This window comes from Pyxicephalus adspersus, chromosome 4 (genome assembly GCF_032062135.1).
Source record: "Pyxicephalus adspersus chromosome 4, UCB_Pads_2.0, whole genome shotgun sequence".
NCBI lineage: Eukaryota > Metazoa > Chordata > Amphibia > Anura > Pyxicephalidae > Pyxicephalus > Pyxicephalus adspersus.
In genome coordinates, this window is record NC_092861.1 from 96,588,297 (window position 1) to 96,610,811 (window position 22,515).

The 22,515-nt window shown below is 39.2% G+C and overlaps 1 protein-coding gene across 3 annotated transcripts in view; it reads right to left on the reverse strand.

Moving 5' to 3' along the window:
• The window catches only part of C4H6orf118 (chromosome 4 C6orf118 homolog), a 52,387-nt gene that overhangs the window by 19,450 nt on the left and 10,422 nt on the right, over positions 1-22,515 (reverse strand). For all 3 annotated transcript variants that reach the window (XM_072409070.1, XM_072409071.1, XM_072409069.1), the window contains exons 5-8: positions 14,139-14,198; positions 13,312-13,436; positions 3,064-3,122; positions 2,399-2,595 (exon numbers count right to left, since the gene is read on the reverse strand). In XM_072409070.1, coding sequence (XP_072265171.1) covers positions 2,399-2,595; positions 3,064-3,122; positions 13,312-13,436; positions 14,139-14,198 — 441 coding nt within the window. The remainder of the gene's footprint in view (positions 1-2,398; positions 2,596-3,063; positions 3,123-13,311; positions 13,437-14,138; positions 14,199-22,515) is intronic.

A 22,515-nucleotide genomic window follows, 5' to 3' on the forward strand; every position in this document is an offset into this window, starting at 1 on the left:
CCCCAGGCTGGGGTACTCCTGAGTGCCCATATTGCTTGCTGGGGGGGAGTGAGAGATGCTCTTCTCCCATCCCCTGTCCATTGCACCCCCTCTCATACCTGTTAGGGAGCAGCTCTCCCTCTCCTGTGCTCCCGGGACTGCTGCCACATGTGTCTCCCTGGGAGCAGCCATCTTAGTGGCCAGCCAGAGAATCTGAGACCCTGGATTGCGGTCCTTTGTTTTGTTGCTGGTCTTCCCTACCATCCTCCAAAGGCGCAGGGAGACCAGAGGAATCCTTCCTTGCCGATGTATCGCATGGCTGCCGGTTTCCGCTGCTACAGGAGCCAGAAAGGGATCTGGAGGAAGCCGTCTAAGAGCGACCATCTCGGACGGCGGCACATGCGCACTCAAGATCAAACTATTTGGCCGTAATGACTATTTTTATGTTTAGAGAAAAAAGGGTAAGACTTGCAGGCCAAACGACACCATTCCAACAGGCAAGCATGGGTGTGGGAGCATTATGTTGTGGGGGTGTTTTGCTGCAAAAGGGACTTGCACCCTTCACAAAATTGATGGCATCATGAGGAAAGAACATTATTATAATTATTATTATATTATTATTATTATTATTATTAATAAACGGTATTTATATAGTGCCAACATATCAAAGAGCGCTGTATATTAAATAGGGGTTACAAATGACTGACAGATACAAATGTACCACATTCACTCATTCACACATTCACTATTATTTCATGAATCACCCAAAAATACTGTAAATGATTGGTAATATTTACATTTAAAAACATTTTTTTTATCCCATAGCCTTTACCTTGCAAGCCTATTTTACCCCCGAGGAATCCAAGCTCTCTGGCGAAACGTGTCGGGTTTACCCTTTAAGAAAGCTGCAACTCTTATATTTGGATGCTCACCTATGGACTTTCATTGAACTTTTTGGGAAACGTATAAGTCCCAAATAACCCTAAATTAGGATATATCCTAATTAGTACCACCCAGTGGATGACTTTGCACTTGTGTACTACTGTATTTTATGTATTATTTAAATACATAGTAAGACTTTTTGTTGTCTATACGAAATGCCTAATTTAAACAACATGTAACATGGCTTTGTTCCGACTCAGATAATTCAGCATTATTACTTTCTAGGTCTAGGATTAATTGTAAAATTGCTGTAAGGCTCTGGTCCAGCACCAGTACTCACCAGACATTAGTCCCCCAATCTAACTCCACACTCTTCACCCCCGCTCAGCCTCGGGAGACTTTTGTGTTTCCCAGCATACGGTTGCACAAAGGATGGTGTCTGGGAAAGGGCTGGCAGAAGACCAGGAGCCCACACATAAAGCAGTACCAAGATTACAACAGAGACCACAATATAGAGCAAGAGGTCAATAACAGATAATCTGTCCACCAGACGAGGTACACAAGGGCAAGACACAAGCAGAGTTGGGGTCCCAGGCAAAAGGTCAGTCCAGGCGGCAAAAACTCACAGGATCAGAAACAGGCAAGGTCAGCAACAGTAAATCAGACAAATTCAAACAGCAGCAGCAAGTCAGCCCAGCTTAACGCTACAACAGACACTGGGGACTGTAAGCAGAAAGGCTATAAAGCCCTAGCAGCCAATGACAGCGCAGGATTGAGCCAGGAACTAATCTGCCTTGAGAATCCCCTTCAGCTGTGCACAGCCTTAGAGTGTGTGCAGGGCATGTCAATAAAGTATCTTGGGCTGCACAGCTAAAGGGAAGCAGGGGCTGCTGGTATTTCTTAGTTCTCCTTTCTTCTGCAAGTGACATAACTGGACAGAATAAACAGTGTTTAATACTGTGATGGCGCACAGCACAGGATCGCCGGCCAGATGGGCATCACATAACACTGGGATAAGGTTTTTTTGTTACATTTTGTAATACTTTGATAGTGTACTGTGTAAACATAGTATAGTATAGTATAATATAATATCCTGAAAAAAAAAACACTCTACAAAGCACATGATATTACTACCCTTAAATGTCTCTCAACTAAATTCTTAATTTAAATAAAAAAGACAGAAATACATAGGAAGAAGAGTATCATTTACCCAATGTAGTGGGTTGAGTCAGATGGCCTGCATTATTCTAGAAAAGAGTGCCCGAATTTTAATTTCACAAAGGAACCCATTTATTTAAAACAAGACCTATTTGTAATAACATCAGATGCAAACAAACTCTCTATCTTTAATTTGACTTAACAAAGAACAGTCTCCCTTATATGCCCAAATCCTGCCCTAGGACCTGGTAACTACTGTGTGGGTTGCTATAAACATACTGTAGTTATGACAAAATTTAAGCAATATCCAGGACAAATTATATGGGAAAAACCTAAAAGATAACCCATATAATTATTAGTGCACTTGAGCCTAAATTACCTGAACTTCTTTTAAATATTGCTCCAATGCCTCAGTATTCACCATATGGGTCATATTCTTCCTGATTTCATCTTCTAGAGCCTTCACTTCATAGTATGTTTTCAGTATCTTACTTCGTTTTAAAACAAATGTTTGCTCATCATTTGGGAAACAAAAATTGTCTGTTTTTAACTCCTGAAAATCCAGATAAGACTTTCCTAAAACATAACAAAACGAATTACAATCAGGTAAATTCTGACAAAATATGCATCAGATGTTTCAAAAAGAACCAGGGAAGATGGAGAACTACTTGCTGATGATGTTTAAAAGATAAATATGACATTGGATAAGACCTTTTTTTCCTCAAAAACCACTAATTTCGATACAGAGGCCGTAATATATCTGGCGAGTGCATTTCATTATTAGCATGAGAGTAGAAGAATACATTGAGATTGTAAGTGTTTGATGGAATGTTACCTAACAGCGCAGAGTGGAACAGCATTACTTTGCCTTTTTTTTAGGACTGTTTTAGACTTTTAATATCTTATCACATTAATGTTTAATATTGCATAATTTTTCACTTGCAGTACTATAGTATGACACTATAATGCAAAACAGCCAGCACTCAAGTAGTTGCTGCTTATACTGCTGAAATGTATACATTTATTCTAACAAAAAATACTTACCTTCAGTTTCATTTGTGTTAGGGGTGAGAATATTCACCTTCTTTAAATTATTCCTTAATCTAAAAAACAAAAGAAAAATCAAAATACGTAAAAATGTTACATTTGCATATGCACGCTTTGCCCTTGTGTTTTTCCCACGGCCTTTACATTTTAAAAAATCTTGGCAAAAATTGACAATCTTTAATGTATAAAAAACACTTTTTGATTATAAAAAAATTTTAAAAATATTAAATGAACAAAAAATATTATTAAACATTAATATTATCTGGCCACTCATTGTGCACCAATGAGTGGCCAGAGAAGAAGCAGAGCACTCTGTCAACCTTTGGTGATGACATTCTGCCTGGCAGACATTCTGAATATTGAATTCAGTATTTGTAGTTTACTGCAGGCAGGTTCAAGATTGTCATTTCACAATCGATCATTTCATCAACTAGTCAGTACTGTTGCTGACTAAGTGCTAATACTGCACATTTTTTCTACTTCCCTTGTGAGTGGAGCATGCATTGGGCATAGCAATGGTCTGTTATTTCTTTACCTGTTACTTGTAACATCTTTAAGTTTGCAACCTAGTGCCCATCCCATTTTACAATTTTTACAGCTCTTAATAGGAAAAGTATAGATGTCCTCATATTTGCAGTAACAATGTACACTCTGTACAGTTCTAAATGGGAGGATAAATTGCTGAACTATGTGACCTCACCATTATGCATGAGCTAATATATGCAGTAATACAATTTGTACAGTTTCTAATGGGAAGTTTTATTGCAGAATTAGGTGATGCATTCTATAAAGCATTCTCTTGCTGTGAATTTGCATTAACAAAACTGAGGTATGCTTGGATGTGTGCCCATATTTGTAGTAACACAGTTTGTACAATTCTAAGTGTAGTTTTTTTTTGCGGAATTGAAATTATGTGTTCTAAAAGCAATATAAGGATGTGTGTGATGTCCAGGTTGCAAACATCTTGCCTCTTGAGCTATGAAAGAATGTGCAAACAACAGAGGTTCTTTGAATGAAGGGAGGGCTGCATGATACCTCTATTGGGAAATGACAAGACTATCCTACAGTACGTGCCCGACATGCCCATCCACCACTGTTTTTTCCAAAAAGCCTTTCTGTTCTCTGCAGGACCATGTGACCAACAGTGTGTCTCAGTCACTACAGCAACTCTGTCCATGGAAAAATGCAACTAAATGGTCCAGCAAACATTGGACAGGGACATTTGTTTCTTTTATGGGAAAAATGGTGGATTGGGTAGCATGCTGCATGGGGTTCACCTAAATGGGTGGTACCACCCAGAAGTTTTACCAGATTCTACCCTCCCAGTTACCTGTTCCACCCCTTCTTTATGCATTTGCTTCACCAAATACCTGTACTCTGATTGGACCATGTGATGAATTTGGTAGTTCAAAACTTTAAAAAAAAAAAAACCCAGGCTTGCAGTTAGCGTTGGATAAAAGCATCAATTTGTTTTTTAACTTCTGATGGACATAACCAGCCACACCACCTTTGTGAGTATACAGAGCCACTACATACTACCTGAGAACATGATTTTTGATCACCATGCATTAAAATTTAGCTTTTTTAAAATGCTGCAGTGCCATCAACAGAAATCTGTCATGGACAATGTGACAGAATATATTAGCATTAGATGCTCTATGTAGCTGGTGTACTCATGAAGAGGGGCTACACACCCAGAATATGTGTGCTATCCCGATTGTTTGCATGCTGGAATAAGGGCTCAACAATGTAGATCAATTGGCTTTCGTCAGACCTTTTAAACTTTCTGTACTGCTTTTAAACTGTGGGACCACATGTATAGCCCATGATGTACAATGCCAGCTATGCCTGGCATGTGTTCAGCCCTTGTTGGGCCAACTGACTTGCGACCCTGGCATGCCTATGGTGCCCAGAGTTGGGCTGCGCATCTGTACAATAAAAGGAGTGGGGCTTTGTCATTGGCAGCCTAAAGAAAGGGATCTGGCTCAGGGGGCTAGGGATTTCAGACATTCCAGGAGCAGCAGGGACAAATCTTTCTTTTCTGCAAGAAGCAGCACAGAGTGCCAGCAGTCTGGAGGATAGGGCTGATGGTGAGGGGCTGTACAGTGAAGGCAATACAGAAGAGAGCAAGACAATAAAGACAGGGAGGTGAGCCTGACATTACCCCTGTCTACATGTGACCCCCCACCCCCCCTCCTTCCCCAAACGTTTACTCTTTATGTGCCTGCAAACAGGATTGTTCATCTTCTTATATTACTTGCAAAATCTGTGCCCACTTTCTACTGCTGCAAAATAGGAGTTTCACCTTGCTTTCTGCAAACTCAGTAAGACCATGAAGACAAGCAGGGTGAACTCCAGCACACAACACAAGAACACTTGCTAATAAAAAACAAAAACAAAAAAACAAAACACAAAAAAAACAGGCTTTTCATAGATTCTGTTCTCAGCAGTAGGCAACATAATTGTAAAAAAAATGTATTTATTTTTAGAAAAACACATACGCCTAATCTACTTATTAAAAAAAGAACGTTTTTAAGGCATATGCCAGAGTTTCTTTTAAATGGTTTTACTTAAAAAGAGTGAAAAAATGCATTGCTTTGCTACACTTTTGATGCCACTTGCAAAGCCTGCTTAGGCACTTGTAAAACTGCATGTTACTGCTCCTGAATATCTAGGGTGTTGCCAGAAGATGCCCCGGAGCTGTAAAGGACACTTTTTTTTATAACTCTAGTGTGAACTTGCTCCAAAGCAGCTGGGGGGAAATCAGCGTAGGGAAGAAAAAAAGTACAAATATGGCCTTGCCTCCAATTCACATAAGATGTTTGCTCCCCACTGTTGTACACATATTCACATGAGATATTTGTCTATTATTTTTATTATTATCATTATTAATAAACAGGATTTATATAGCGCCAACATATTACGCAGCACTGTACATTAAATAGGGATTGCAAATGACAGACGAATACAAACAGTGACACAGGACCCTGCTCCTAAAAGCTTACAATCTAGGAGGTGGGGGAATTAACACACAATAGGAGGGGAGATATGTAGTGGTAGGAAGTAGTGAGGGTTTCAAAAGACAGAAGAAGTTGGGTAGGCAAGTTTGAAAAAATGGGTTTTGAGTGCTCGTTTAAATGAGCAGAAAGTAGGAGCAAGCCAAATAGTATGAGAAAGACCATTCCAGAGAATTGGGGCAGCTCTAGAAAAGTCTTGGAACCATGCGTGTGATGAGGTTATGAGTGAGGAAGTCAGTAGTAGGTCATCGGAGAACCGGAGAGAGCGGCTGGGGGAGTATTTTTTTTTTACCAGGTCAAGTGCGTGGGACAAGATCTGTGGAGGTATTTGAAGGCAAAGCAAAGGAGCTTGAATTTGAATATCAGGTAAAATGGAAGCCAATGAAGAGAACCACAAAGAGAGGCAGCAGAAGAGGAGTGGTGGGAAGGATGGAAAAATCTGGCTGCAGCATTCATAATAGTTTGTAGAGGAGAGAGTCGGGTTAGTGGAATACCAGAGAGGAGGAGGTTACAGTAGTTCAGACGAGAGATGAAAAGAGCGTGTACAAGGAGTTTGGTGGTCTCTGGGGACAGGCAGGGGCTGATTTTGGAGATGTTGTGTAGGTGAAAGTGACAGGACCTGAAAATGTTCTGAATATGGGAGGTTAATGAGAGGGCAAAATTAAAGGTGAGGCCAAGACAATGTGCCTGAGTGTTGTTAACAGTTAAGAATATGTCAGTGGGAGAATTGGAATTTGAGGGGGGGAAGATGATGTTTTATACAGGTTGAGTTTCAGGAATCGGTCAGACATCCATGATGAGATGGCTGACAGGCAGTATGAGAACTTATCCAGGACTGAGGGAGACAAGTCAGGGGTGGATAGATTGATTTGAGTGTCATCAGCATATAAAGGGTACTGTAAGCCGAAGAAGGATATGAGACTACCGAGAGAGAAGGTGTACAGAGAGAAGAGAACTGGCCCAAGGACTAACCCTTGGGGAACACCAACAGGGAGGAGAGTGGGAGAGGGGGAATTACTATTGAAAGAAACTTGAAAGGAGCCATCAGACAGACTGGAAGCATGCCAAGAGAGAGCAGAGTCACTGATACCAATGGAGCGCATGATTTGTATTAGAAGGGGGTAATCAACAGTGTCAAAAGCAAGGGAAAGATCAAGGAGTAGAGGAGGGAAAGTTGTCTTGAAACTTAGCTCTGATGAGGTCATTGGCCACTTTAGTAAGAGCTGTTTCAGTGGAATGGGCAGCTCGAAAACCAGACTGGAAAGGGTCAAGGAGAGAGTTGGTGCTCAGGTAATTGGTGAGTCTTTTGTAGACAAGGCGCTCAAGAAGTTTGGAAACATATGGGAAAAGGGAGATAGGACGGTATCTAGAAGGTAGGGAGGGGTCTAGTAAGGGTTTTTTTCAGGATGGGGAGCATAATGGCATGTTTGTAAGCAGAGGGTTATATACCAGTAGAAAGGGAGAGGTTGAATAGTTTGATTGGGCGGGGGCCAGGGTGGAGGAATGGACATAGAGATAAGACTTCATTCACAGTAACAGGGCTGAGGGAGACCAGTGTTGATTTACTGGTGGAAGGGGTGGATATGGTTGGTTGGATATGAGTGGTCCGGTGAGCAGAAACATCATGTCTGATTTTGTCAATTTTCTCTCTAAAGTAGGTGGCAATGTCTTGGACAGAGAACATTGTTGTGGGGGTAGAAGGTGTGGTGTTTAAGAGGGAGTCAATTGTTGAGAAGAGGCTGCGTGCGTTGGAAGCTTGAAAGGAAATGACAGCGTAGAAATAATTTTGCTTGTTGACAGTGAGCTCAGTGTTAAAGTTTTGCAGCTTGGCGTTGTAGTCCATGAAGTCAGCGCTGAGGCTAGATTTTCTCCACTTGAGCTCAGCTGCAGGAACAGTCTTTTGTTGCTGTTTGGTGTGATTGTTGTGCCAGGGACAGTGGCTAGCAGGAAGCGGGGTAGGTGGGAAGGTGGCAGGGGCAACTTTATCCAGAGCCAGGGAAAGAGTGTGGTTGATCTGAGTGGCAGCTTTATCCGGGGATGTGATTTTAGAGAGGGTGGGATGTAAAGTTAGGGATGTAAGGCAGTTTGAGAACAGGTTGGACATCTCTCTGCCATTGACCAGGTTTGGGATGTGGCAAAGGGAGGCAAGAGTTTGATAGGTTGAAGGTGATAAGGTTATCAGAAAGGGTAAATAGCGAGTTGTCAAGGAGGGTGAGGTTGTAGAGTTTGGAAAATAACAGTTGAAAAGCATGTCTGGCGATGTGTGGGGCCATTTATGTTCTGTGTGAGTCCAAAGGAGGAGGTAATGGAGAGCAGTTTGGCTGGTTGGATGGATGGAGGAAGGATGGTTGGGCTCATTCACTGCAACATTAAAGTCACAGAGGTTGAGGGTGGGCAGGTCATGGGAAAGAATGTGTGGGAGCCAAGAGGCAAAGTCATTCAAAAATTGTGATACTTGGGGGGTGGTAGACAACAGCAACCATGAGGGGTAAGGGGCTGAAAAGACAGATGGAGTGGACTTCAGAAGAGGTGAAAATGAGAGAGGGCGGGGCGGGTTATTGTCTTTGTCTTTACAAACCATTTTCGTGCATTTGGCCACTGTACACTCACGTTTAAACAACACTACCAAAAATACTTGAAAAATATTTATTGTTCATACCTCAACCTTTTTGCTTTTTAAACGTCTTTTTAAACCCCAGCATGGCACATCTCTTATTTGCCCCCATTTGGTCTGTTAAATGTTAATTTAAAAGTGTTTTATTATATAAAATTAAGATGTGAAAAAAAAACACTTGTTTGTCTTGCCCACTGATAACTTGTGGTCCTTGTACTGCACTGTTTTCAGTTCTTCATATGGTCTACAAAACACCTCCCTCTAAATTATGCAAAAAAGAGGAAAAAAGGAGGTATTCTATCATCATAAACACACTTCCTATTGTAACAATATTGCTCATCTATAAAAGTGACATTTACCAAACACTGTTCACACCCTGCTGGCTTTATAAGTCTATTATACTTGCCATGTCAACCAACTGCCTTTTAATAGTCCTCTGGGACTTTACTTTTATAAGCTTTATGTTTACCTGATAACTTGTTACACTGGTCTACTTAATCGTTCCTTGGAGATGGGGGGGCCACACATGCCCTCCGCTACAGGGGTTTAATACCAGGGATTTGGTGTATGTACCAGCCCGGTTGGTGTTACCCTTGTGCTATGGAGGGGTCTGTGGTTGGTCCCCTACCTGTCCCTGCTGCGCAGGGGTCGTTGGAGGTCCTCCCTCAGAATTCCGCTTCATGAGCTATTGTACATGCTATATTGTTATTTGTTTGTTTTCCTGGTGTTTTGTCCCTAACTACCCCACTCTATCCCCATTTCTGTGGAGACTTATGGAAATCGCATTAAGGCTTACTTTGACAAATGCCCATTGATCCTACTGATTTAAACCAACCGCCCCTTTCATGTGAACAACAGTTCTTACTCACAATGTTCAGGGCCTAAATTCCCTGTTAAAGAGATCCAAAGTTTTCCACTACTACAATTCTTTAAAAGTGGACATACTGGCTCTTTAAGAAACCCACTTTTCCCATGCTTTAAATCCCAAATTCTTTTATAAACATTACCCTATATTTTATCAAGCCAATACTCCTAAAAAAATGTAGGGTTATGTTGTGCTTCTCTAAAAATCTACGTTTTGCTCCTAAAAAAAGTTTTTAGAGACCCTAGTGACAGATTCCTATTAGCACAGGGAACGGTAAACAGCACTGAATTAACTGTGGTTACGTAACGGGATTAGGGGCCCACTCGGGATGCTTTATTTCTATCAGTAGATATTCAAAAGGCTTTTGACAGCATATCATTGCAATATCTATTCTCGCTACTGTCTATATTGGAGTTTGACCTGCACTAATCTCCTTAGAGCACTATATGAAACACCTTCGACCTCTATTTCCCTGGGTGGCTTTCTGTCCTCCTCTGTTTTGATAAACAAAAACACTGGACAAGGCTGTCCTCTTTCCCAACTCCTCTTTGCTTTAGCCATGGAGCCATTGGTGAATGCTATCAGATCCAATCCAAATATAAAAGGCATTTCTTGTGGTAGCATGGAACACAAATGTGCCCCGTTTGCAGATGATGTACTAATGTATATTACTTCTCCCCTAACCACTCTACCCAATTTGTTCAGGCTTCTGGGAGAGATTGAAAGAATTTCGGGCTTAAGGGTCCACAGTGCCAAATCACAAGCTCTTAGTATTATTGTTCCTGCCCACCTAATTAGGACTCTTACAAACTCATACAAATTTTAATGGAGTGTAAAATCGCTTTAATATCTTGGTATTAACTTGAGCCCCTCTTATCAAGCCTTGTATTGTGCTAATTATGAACCTCTTTTTAAAAGTATTCTCTTAGACCTGAACAGATGGATGAAGTCCCCCCATCATGGTTTGGATGGATAGCCTCCATTAAAATGAATGTTCTCCCCAGATTATCTTTTTCGCACACTCCAGATCCCCGTTCCAATCTAGTATCTACATCATCTGTAAACTAAATTTATGCAATTCGGAATAGAAAAAGAAGCAGGGTCCAAAAGGCCTCTCTGTGTGCTCCTTGTACTCTAGTGGATATCCAAAGGCTTCCTGAAAATAAAAGATGTGCTGGATGTGAGAGATATATTTGGCTTAGACTATTTAACTAGCAAGAGAGAACTTCCAGCCAGAGAATATTTTAGATATCGACAGATTAAGTCCTTTGTCTGCTCCAAACTTAGAATGGCTTACCCTCCTTACAGACCCACTCCTTTTGAAAGTTTGTTCCAAACTCTAGCCGATACGAAATGCCAGATATCTTTGCTATATTTAGCCTATGCCACTCCTCATGCAAAACTTACATATATGGATCAATGGGAACAGGACTATGGGGGGTATGGTGGAAAAGGCAAGATTGGAATGAAATATTTTTAGCTTTATCCAAAGTCTCCCTGAACTCGCCTAGGCGAAACTAATTGTAAGGTTCTTTTGCGGTGGTATCTCGTCCCAGGCCGACTAGAAAAATATACTCCAACAACTTCCCCACTGTGCTTTAGAAGGTGTACGACTAGAGGCACCATGTTTTACATTTGGTGGACATGCCCAAAAGCCCAAATGTATTGGTCTGCAGTTTTTCAATTCATTTTTGATGTTACTTCAATATTGACAAAGCTCAAGAATTGGATAGCCTTTTACTTTCCAGCTGGAGAAAATTGACAGCTGGATCTAATTAGCTGCTAAAATATCTCTAGCAAAAGCTTGGAAACAACCTGATATTCCCTTTAATCCCATAGCTGCAAAATTGAACTGGATCATGGTTAATGACAAGTTATACCTACTGACAGAATGGATACGTTTTAAATCATCTGGTCACCCTGAATAAACTACAATTCACTTTAAGGTCTTTTATTTAGACATTCAACATTGCTATATCTCCCTTATTTTCTCTTCCCTACTCACCTTGTCTGGTTTCTCCTTGTCTTCCCCTTGTCTATTGTATTTTTCTGGTTTTCCCTTCCCATCCACAGTCCTTGTCCTTTGCTTACCTATATGAACATTTACCTTCTAAATAAATTTTAGCTGGATTAGTATATCGGTGTTTCTATTCTTTCTTCTAATATTTGGCATGTTCTGCTTATCCCATACTATGTATATTTTTTATTTTATTATGTTTGTATGTACCAATATTTGTTGCCCTTTTTCCTTGCCAGAATTTGTCATATGTAACTTTAATCATTGTGTGGAGAATATTTTTCTTTTATCCCTAATCCACTTGTTTTGTAACCACTGTTAATGTTAACATTTTAAAATTGTCAATAAAAAGATTGACATACCAACAGTGCTCAGAGATAAAAATACACCAAGGATATTTGGTACAGTTTATAGTCCTCATGACCAAACCTTATCTGTTGTTTTTTTATTTTGCACCTTAGATGTTATAATTTTACTAATAAAGATGGCTTATTCTAACAAAGATTTTTTTTTATTTGGTTCATTTACCACTTTTGTAAGGTAATTGTTTTGTAAAGTGCCCTTTACTAGAAATGTAGTTATGTAGCCAGCTGCAAACACCCAAAAAAATGGACTTTTCCCTAAAGTTTTCCTGATATTTTCATTTAATAGCATTTGAAATTCAGCATCATATACAATAGGGCCAAGAAGTACTCCACAGTTATTATCTTAACTATATATGTTATTTATGGATGCTGTCAGAGTATTCACAGATATCTTCACTGCAATTAGTTTGATATTCAGGTTTGTGACAACAACAAGCAAATGAGCAGTAACAACATCCCTTGTTTATGGTACATCAAACATTTTCTTTCACCTGTTAATAAAGCTAAACTGCTTTTTTTTTTTAAATTTCCCTTTTGAGGTTCTTTCATCCGGGTTCCAGACAATAATATATTCAGGTAAAATTTATATTGCTAAGTTGGTGACACAACTTCCAAATACCTATTTCTTTCTCTAACTCGCTGCCTTCCACTCTTTTGGTTTACTCTCTCCTACATAAAGATAAACATCATATACAGTATAAACCTGTACAATATGATGGATCTAGTATTATAAGGTTTACCATATAGCAAACAACAGTATAGCAAAAAAAATGCATTTATTAACTAGATGGGGTACTACAATATTTAGATAATGAGGGTATTCCACATATGAATTCATTTTTTACTTCAAATGCATTTATTTATAACCTTTTACCCTAAAGACAAAAAAACTCATTTATTGTAACAGGTCATGCTATACAGCAAAATTTACAAATTTACAAAACCACATCTTGTCCCCAGGGTAAAAATGATGCCACTAGATGCACTGTAGAATGAATAGCTCTGCCAACCTTTTAAAGAAAATATACCTATAAAGGACTTACTGGAAAAATCAACAGTTTATGAAACTATATAACAGGGTTGACGGTTAATGCTAGCGATAGACTACATCAAATATGTAATTTGTGTTGCATTTATTTATTCTTAGTATGAACACATACAATATTCACAAATCTATAATTATTATATCCTATTTCACTGATCCTTATTAGGACTTTACTTACAAAAGCATACCGTGAATTGCAAATTTGTGATGTATGTTCCAGGAATGCCAATTTTTACAGCACACTTATTACTGTATTCTGGATAAAAGAGCCTAATATGTTTGTATTCCATATATTAACAAGTAAACTTCAGTCTATACTCACTGATCATTACTCTGCAGAGGACACCAAGATTTTTGCTCAAGCTCTTTTACTTTTTCTTCTGCCTTATTTACGTCTTCAGTTCTAACTGGTCTTTTCTTTATGCCAGCTACCTCTGACAATAAAATCTGTAAGGTTAAAAGTACCTATTAGTTACATAAATTTATAGAAATTCTTAGAAAAAATGTTCTAAACATTGCTCCAGGAAATCTCTGCAAATATAAATTTTATCTGTTCTTAATGCAAACTCATCTGTAAATCAAAATTTGTACTCACTATTTCCAATTTACTCTTTTGTTTATGCTAAGTATATTTGTTCCAAGTTGAACTCAAACATTTTTAAGTTGTCCCATGTTTAAAACTTTAGCTGGGAGCTTGTTGTTGAAGAAAGTTATCTACAGTGTACCTTAACAACAATATACTAGCAGATTTTAACGTTGATACTTTCTTTGATAGAGATATAAACATCAGCCAGTGGTCAGGTTGTTACTGTACATAATAGGCAGATTTCCTATTGGTTGATGGTTGTCAGGTGAGATTGTTGTCATGAAGTGTATCCATTTGAATTTCTGTATTAGTTTGTGGAAATAGCAAACTTAACAAATCATGTTAAACCCATGAGATTAATCCTCAAACCTGGCCCTGATCATAAAAAATGAAGAAAACATGTTAAAAAGTACAATACATTCCCATTAAGAAATAAAAACTGATTACAGTCAAATAGTACATTTTCAATATTTTCAGTGGTCTAATCATTACATTTTCTAAATCCAATAAATATTTTTAGTATATTTCAGTTAATAAACAAATAGCTATTGCCAATCAATTACCTCATGTTGAAATGAAGACTGAGAATCCAGAAGATAATTAATGTATAATTCATAAGCATTCTAATGAAAAGGATTAAAAAATATAAACAGAGCATTAGTTTCAAATAAATCATTTAAAAATGTACAGCTGATATGTCAGTACCATTCATGGACAAGTTTGAGCTTCTTTGACCATCTCATATTTCTATTTTGTAAAGAAGTCAGATTTTATTGTTTGTGTTCATTTTAATATTTTTACAGAAGGTATAAGTTAAAAAAAAAAACAACAGATATTGTACAACAATACAAGGGGCCCTTTGCTTTTAGGAAAAATATATTGTTTCTGGGTTTGTAACTTACTTTTAAAGGCTAATTTTAACAAGTGTGTGTAAGAAATTTAAAGCACTGATCTATCAGCCAAAGGGTTTAAATAAAAATATTTAATCACAGTTTTCAATCACATATTTCTTATCACAGAATTTTTTGAATTTTTTGTGAACAATTGAGGTAATTCACAATAAAAAGATCAGCTATTTTGGACAATAATGAGTTTTAATTTAACTAGTATGTCATTTTTTTGTAACCTTGCTGCAGTTGCTTTGGATTTGAGCGAATGAGAGGGGAAGAGTTACAATATATTTGCTTTGTGGCAGCAACTCAGCTCTTTTTATGTTTCTTTAACAGAGCTGAGGTGAAGGGACATTGATACTAGTATATTATATTATGGGCACAAAAGAAAAGCACACTTATTTAAACTGTAGCAGGACTTACTGTTAGGTAATGGCACTGAAAATAATGTCAACCATATCTTCACCAAAATAATAAATCTGTTTACATAAAGGAGGGGGCCCAAAACAATAGAAAGAAGGATACTAGGGTGGAAGGATGCTTAAAGAATCCCCAAACATCCTCCTTGACCTTCTGCATCAAGCCAGATGGAAGATGTCTTATTTATTTTATGGTCTATAAATCAATTATTACTAAATAATTTTAAAACTGATCAATCCTAGCTTATGCATGGTGGTTTACACTGCTTACATTTTATTTATTATTTTTAAACACAGGCATATTTTGTTGAGTAAATAACAGTAAACAACACCACACACTGTTTAAAGAATCTTTCACTTACAAAAAGAAAAAGTATAAAAAAAAAGAAGGGAGGAGGGGGTAACAACAGGATAAATACATACTGTGACAGTGTTCCTAAAATGTCAGGGAAAGTGTTATTAAAGGTTCCAGGGAATAGAAAGTGTTAATTGATGTATAGGTTTTGAGAAGAATGCTAGGTTCTTTAGGGCCCTGGAGCTGCCAAGGGAATGAAAGGATGGGTTCCTTGGCCCAACCTTGATGTGGGATATATTCACCTGCACTCAGGTGCAAAGAGAGGAGTGATCAGCCAGTGTGTGTTTCAGGCTGAGAAAGAGCCAGAGGGTTCCAGGCTGAGAGAGAGCCAGAGGAAATTGATCAGCAAGAGGCTGAGAGAAGTGATCAGTAAGTGGCTGAGAGGGAGCCATAGTGGATTCCAGGCTGAGAGAGAGCCAGAGTGGATTCCAGGCTGAGAGAGAGCCAGAGTGGATTCCAGGCTGAGAGAGAGCAAGAGTGGATTCCAGGCTGAGAGAGAGCCAGAGTGGATTCCAGGCTGAGAGAGAGCCAGAGTGGATTCCAGGCTGAGAGAGAGCCAGAGGGTTCCAGGCAGAAGAGAGAGCCAGAGTGGATTCCAGGCTAAGAGAGAGCCAGAGTGTTCCAGGCTGAGGGAGAGGCAGAGGGTTCCAGGCTGAGAGAGAGACAGATGGTTCCAGGCTGAAGAGAGAGCCAGAGTGTTCCAGGCTGAGAAAGAACCAGAGGGTTCCAGGAAAGCCAGCAGCCAAACAGTAGTACAAAGTTGTGAGTTAACAGTACTGATATAGTGTGAGTGTTAGGAAGAGAGGGCACTAAGTGAGGTAGCCAGATGCCCAGCCGGGCTACTGTTTATTGTTTTGTTATAAAGTTGTCGAGTGTGGGCTGTAACACCTGGTTAAAATAAATACTGCTGTTATTTTGGACTTTTGGAGTCTGCTGCCTCTTGTCTGCCTTGTAAGCATCCCGTTACCATGAGCAACCCCCGGTAATCTATCACAATACTGACAAACATAAAACCTATCAAGATCCACGACATTCGAAAGCACGGTGGCTCAGAGGTAGCACTCCTGCTTTTGCAGCACTAGGTTCCAGGTTCGAATCTCAGCCAGGACACTATCTGCATGGAGTTTGCAGGTTCTCCCCGTGTCTGCGTGGGTTTCCTCCGGGTACTCTGGTTTCCTCCCACATCCCAAAAACATGCAGTAAGGTTAACTGCCTTCCCCCTAAAAAATTGACCTTAGACTACATTAATGACATATGACTAGGGTAGGGACATTAGATTGTGAGCTCCTTTGAGGGACAGTTAGTGACACGACTATCGACTTTGTACAGTGCTGCGTAATATGATGGCGCTATATAAATACTGTGTAATAATAATAACATATAACAAACATGTCAAATGAGAACAAGAAAGAAAATAAAATGAGGCACATTTTTTTTTAATTTGAACAGGAGAAACTTTAGGAAAAAAAGAAAAAAAAGTGGGTTGTGGTGGTAAATGGTAGGGTACCACCAACTTAAGCACCCTGCTTACATTTTAAATGAGGTCTTATAAAATGCAGGCACCTTTACCTTCATATTGTTTGTGAAGATGATGATTAGGGGATCAGCTCATTGCAAGACACTGTAGTGCTTTAGAAAAGTCAGTTTATTTAGACTTAGGCACAATATAAGTAGCTTCCATTTAGCATAACAAAAGACAAAATGGCTTAGTCCAGCATACCAAAAATAGCTTGCTTTAGCAAATAAGTCCCCCAGATAAAATATCACACAGTCTCACCTCCACCACAAGTGACTATTGCAGGCGATAGCATGGTACTCACAAGTAGTCAGCGTTTTGGTATCTGTAGTTTGTCCCCTAGAAACAGGGAGCTGCCTCATGCTGTTGCCTCCAGGCTCACACTTAGACTGAGACAAACCCACTGCCTGCCCACAGACATACCTGCCAAGAAAAGTAGGCCCCACCCATATCCTTCCTTCCTATCCTAGAGTCTGGGCCTTGTAATATTTCAACAACAATGGCCACTGCAGGTCACCAAACTGAATTACCCAGACTCCTAGCAGTACACAACCTCTTTTAGAAGGACCATGACTTAAAGCAGAGGGAAATATATTTACCATCTAGGACCCACCCCTGGCATCCTGTACATGTTTAATTCTGTAATTCACAACCTTAAGAGTTTACTGCTCTGATAATATAAAAAAGGGAGAAAAGAAGAAAGGCATTTTAAACAGGTTTAATTGTAATATATTTGTTTTCAGGCTGGAAACCATCTAAAGTGACCACTAACTATACAAAATTCACCTGAGCTGGACCCAAGGTGGCTGACATCTGAAAGAGCTCCGCTATTCCCGGGTGTGACGCTGGGTTAGCAAACAGTCTGAGCTGAGATAATGAGCCTGAATCATCAAACCAAATTGGAAGCTCAACGCGCTTGTGTATTCGCGATCCGGAATCAGAGCCCTAAAATCAATTCATTAACCAAATTCGAGGCACTGGCATACTCGCGTCAAAGTCATCAACTGAAGCGATCTCTCCGATGGATATGAGCAGCCCCAGCAGTTTCACACTGGCGAGCTTGCATTAAACTCACTGTTCCCCTAAAAAACATATAGCGGACTTTTTTCTGAGAAACGCGTCGATATATATTCGCCTATTCATTATGTACTAACCTCTGGATTTAATATGTACCAACTTTTTGATTTTTGTGATGTTTAGAAATAAGTTTTATGAAACATAAATTAAAAAATCATTGGATTATTTTAAAAAAATATTGTATGCTTTAAAAGTCCCAAGGCCAATGACCCAGTTAAAACAAAGTGTCTTGCAATGTTCAATTGTGATTGTTTTTAAGCTGTTTCTTTCTCTGAATTGTTTGAAAGGCTAAAAACAGCACATTTGTCTTGTTAAAACTCAGTTGTTTGATGCGCATAGTTGTGCGCCAAACTTCAGGAGTATGTAGCGCATAGTTGTGCACCAAGGTGGACCCACTATGTGCGCATAAACTGTGTTTTATCAGTTGAAAAATGTGCCGCACTTTTGCACAGTCCTCATTCAGGTTAAGTTTTTATTTTTTTTTGTGTATATTTCTTGTTTTGCTTCATGTGCACCCATGCATGTATGTATAGACATGAGTGCACATGAAGCAAAACATGTATGTATGCATTTAGATGTGTGTATATATGCACAGAAAAGAGAAATTATAGGAAGAAATAGGCAAAGATGGCTTTTTGGACCATATTGCTTCACATGTTTCAAATTGAAAAGATTGCCTATTTGTTCCTAAGATTTCTGATGTCATGGGCTTGGCTACAACCAACATTCATGGATGATATGCCTCTGGTTAAAGGAGGAATCCACCATATGTGCTTCCACCACCAAGCTGAGGTGAGTAAGTCAATATACATAGTGGGCAAACCTGCAGAAACACCCTGAAGGGATGGAAAAGCAAGAAAATGTTTGGCACAAAGTGGAATGGCCCTGGAAGTTTTATATACTAGTAGTATTTGTTTTGTTTAAACACCTAAATAATGCATACACTCCAGAATTTATTGAGCATTAAGTTAAGCAACAACACAACATCTGCTCATTTCCAAGAGTGCCTGACCCTGCTTGTGAGCTTGGCAATCAATGTGGTTTGATGTTGTGCTTGGCAATCTAGACCTCCTTCCATTACCATCAGGTGTGTTAGAATGAGTATGCAACTCAGGTGGACAGCTAATTGACAACCAGTTTGGACAGGAAGTGGAAGTGTGCTTGTATACAATAGTGCTAAGATCGGGCAGCACAGCACAATGACAACAAACCTATAACACTACTACAAATGAACAGAGGAGTTGTGTGGCAGCAAATCAACATGAGTGCAAATGTCAGACTATTTAAAAAAATAAATAAATAAATAAAAACTATGACAATTCATTCAGGCGAGTTCACTAGAACTCGGCCCCAACTCACTGGAATGGAACTTCAATCATCCTTGCGACCATGTAACAAGATGGCAGATGCCACCGAGCTTGACTCTGATCCTCCTTCCTCTCCTTCAGTAAGGTCAGTTTTGGATGAGGGTTCTAATGATGGCTGGTATTGTATGGAACATTCTAGTTTTTTGGATACATGGTTACAATTTATCTCTGTTTCTTCTTTTATAGAACACCTCTCCACCTGAAATCCTGATCCTTTTGTTAAATTTTAGTTTTGTATTTTTACCTATACGGGTTTTCAGATTCCTAGGCTTATCATAGGCCAGTCTACCGTATGCTAACAATGTCTGCTGGCGTTTTTACAGATTACATTGTAGTTAGGCAAGTGGTCTACTGTAATTCATGGTGTTGATTCTGCTGAGCAGAAATTAATACTCACTACGGTTGGGGCATTAGCTAATGTTTGAGTAGCACACACCCGGGTAATCACGGTACCCCCAGGATATGGTCCTTCCACTAGGCAGGACTACAAACTGCTCATGCAGTACTTTTCCTATTATTGTTGAAACATTAGTATACACTAATTGTTATTTTTTAGGTAACCCATTTCATAGGTATACCTTTCCCCATGTGTTTTTCCTATCTATTCTGGTCCACACTTTATTTTGACATATTTTAGTGATTGCACAGACAAAATACCAAATGTCATGAACCAGCAAGGCTTGGAAATATGGCTAAATTCCACTATACCTTTGTTACACATAATGTCCACGTACTAAATTCCCTACATAAACGCAGAAAAACTTTTAACTACTTTGCAGCCCAGAAAGCACATGTAGTTTGTCTACAGGAAACAAGATTTTCCACTGTGTCACGTCCAAAGTATTTTATCCTATGTTATCCTCAAGTGTCCCAATCAACTTTCCAGGAGAGAAAGAAAGGTTTTCAATGTAATTAATAAATAATTGACGTGACTGGGAGGTATTCTATCCTACAAGATCAAATTTTTGACATTGAGGTGACTGTTGCTCCTTATACCTTTCAGATCCGGTTTCTAAAACATTGTTTTTAAATGGTTTCTAAACACACTAAAGTATTTCTGTTTGTACTAGGGGACTCTAACCTTTTTTGGACCCCAAGTTAGATGCCTCCAACCCTCATAAGAAAGGGAATCCTGACTCATTACAGTTCTCGGATCTGCTGTCCAACCTTACTTTGATGTTTGGAGAGAACCTAATCTTACGCCTAAGGGTTTTACTTACTACTCGGCATCCCATGATAGCTTTACACGTATTGATCATATATTTGTGCCACAAAGCTTTCTTCCTCAAAATTCTTAAATCAAAGTTATCATCCACACCATGGTCAGACTACTCCTCATTATTTATGTACTGTAAATCATTAGCACCAGTCTTTATGGAGTTTCACTGGTGTTTGAACGATGCATTGTTGTCGTCACCGGAGGTGACATAGAAGATTGAGAAGGCGCGGACACAATATTTCAAATTGAATTCTCATTCTGTGCTTTCCCCATCACACTTCACTTGAATGCACACAACGCCACGCTTAGAGGTACGTTAATCCAACTTGCCTCACACCATAAAAGAAAAGACTCCAACAAATTGCTACACTGAAAACTAAATTGGACAATCTTGAAGGTCAATGGAAACAGAATCCCTCGAACACTGTTCATAAGCAGGTACAGCAAACCTGTAGTAGAATTAAATCTTTTATTAGATTATCAGGTGGAGAAACCACTAAGATGGTCCAAAAGAAACCATTATGCTAGAGCTAATAAACCTGGCCCTATGTTAGCGAAACTGCAAAATAATATGTCTACCAGAGCGCATCTAACAAAACTAAAACTCCCTAATAGAGTAATTTCGGCTAATCCCTGTAATATAGTAGAGAACTTTAAAAATGTTCTCACTAAATTATACGCTGAGCCACAAAGCTTTCAAAAACAAAAAGCTGACAAACTATTTGCAGACTTAACTTTTCCTACGTTAATAGATTCTGTGGTTGAGAAATTGGAAGCAGATATTACCACAACGGAAATATTAATGGCTATAAAGACACTAAAATCAAATAAACCCCCAGGGCCGGATGAGTATACCGCTATTTATTATAAAAAAATTCTAATATTTTAGCCCCCCATCTGGCAAATCATTTAAATTTTTTTAGAAAGCATCCTGAGCATCCTAATTCGTCACTACTGGCCCATGTAGCCATGATTCCAAAGTCAGGTAAAGATGCTCTTGATCCATTGAAGTATAGACCCATATCGATCTGTTCTAAATATAGATATGAAGCTCCTCACAAATATTTTAGCAACCAGACTTAATCTCTTCTTATCGACTCTTGTACATAAAGATCAAGTGGCATTTGTACCAGGCCGACAAGCTCCTGATGACACTCGTAATATTATTAGCTTGATACATTTAGTCCAACAAAGGAAATTTCAGGGTACGTTGCTAGCCTTAGATATTATTAGAGGCTTTTCACTCACTGTCTTGGGAATACCCATTTTATGTAGATTCTACATGGGGATTCCAGTGGAAATTTCTGTCATGGCTTAAGGGCTTTTATTCCAGTCCGGTAGCGCAAGTACGTTACTCATATTTCTCCTCTACCTTTTCAATTAAATGCGGTACTAGACAGGGTTGCCTCCTCTCTCCCCAACTTTTTGTCCTAGCCCTGGAACCCTTAGCACATTTGATAAGGTCCGACCCTGACATTCATGGTATTGTAGTAAATGATTATTCCCACAAACTCACCGTGTTTGAAGACGATATTTTGTTAACACTCACCCAGCCAAACATCTCACTCCCTAATTTACTAGCTATTTTGCATAAATGTGTACAACAATTACCAATTAATGAAGGGAAATCAACAACACTAGACTGGAACCTCCCTAGTGCGACAAGACTTTTATTACAATCCTCCTTTAGATTTCAAAGGGCACAAAGCCATTTAGACTAACTGAATCTTTGTTTGATTCTAATAACACACCATTATTCCAGCAAGGTAAATCAATGTTGAGATCCTGGAGTTCCCACCGAATCTTGTGGATGGGTAGGGTAAACTCAATGAAGATGACCATTTTTCCCAAGCTTTTTTTACTATTTTCGTACTCTTCCTGTACATGTCCCAACAGCACTTATACGTTCTTTTCAAAAGCAATTTTTTACGTTCATCTAGGCCGGGGGTCGGCAACCTGCGGCTCCCGAGCCGCATGCGGCTCTTTGGATGGGAAGCTGCGGCTCTTTCTCTCATCCTATGTGAAACTATCTATCTGTCAGCCTCGCTTTTCACTGCACCCCTCCCCCGTGACACGAGTCACTGTGCTCAGTCTGTC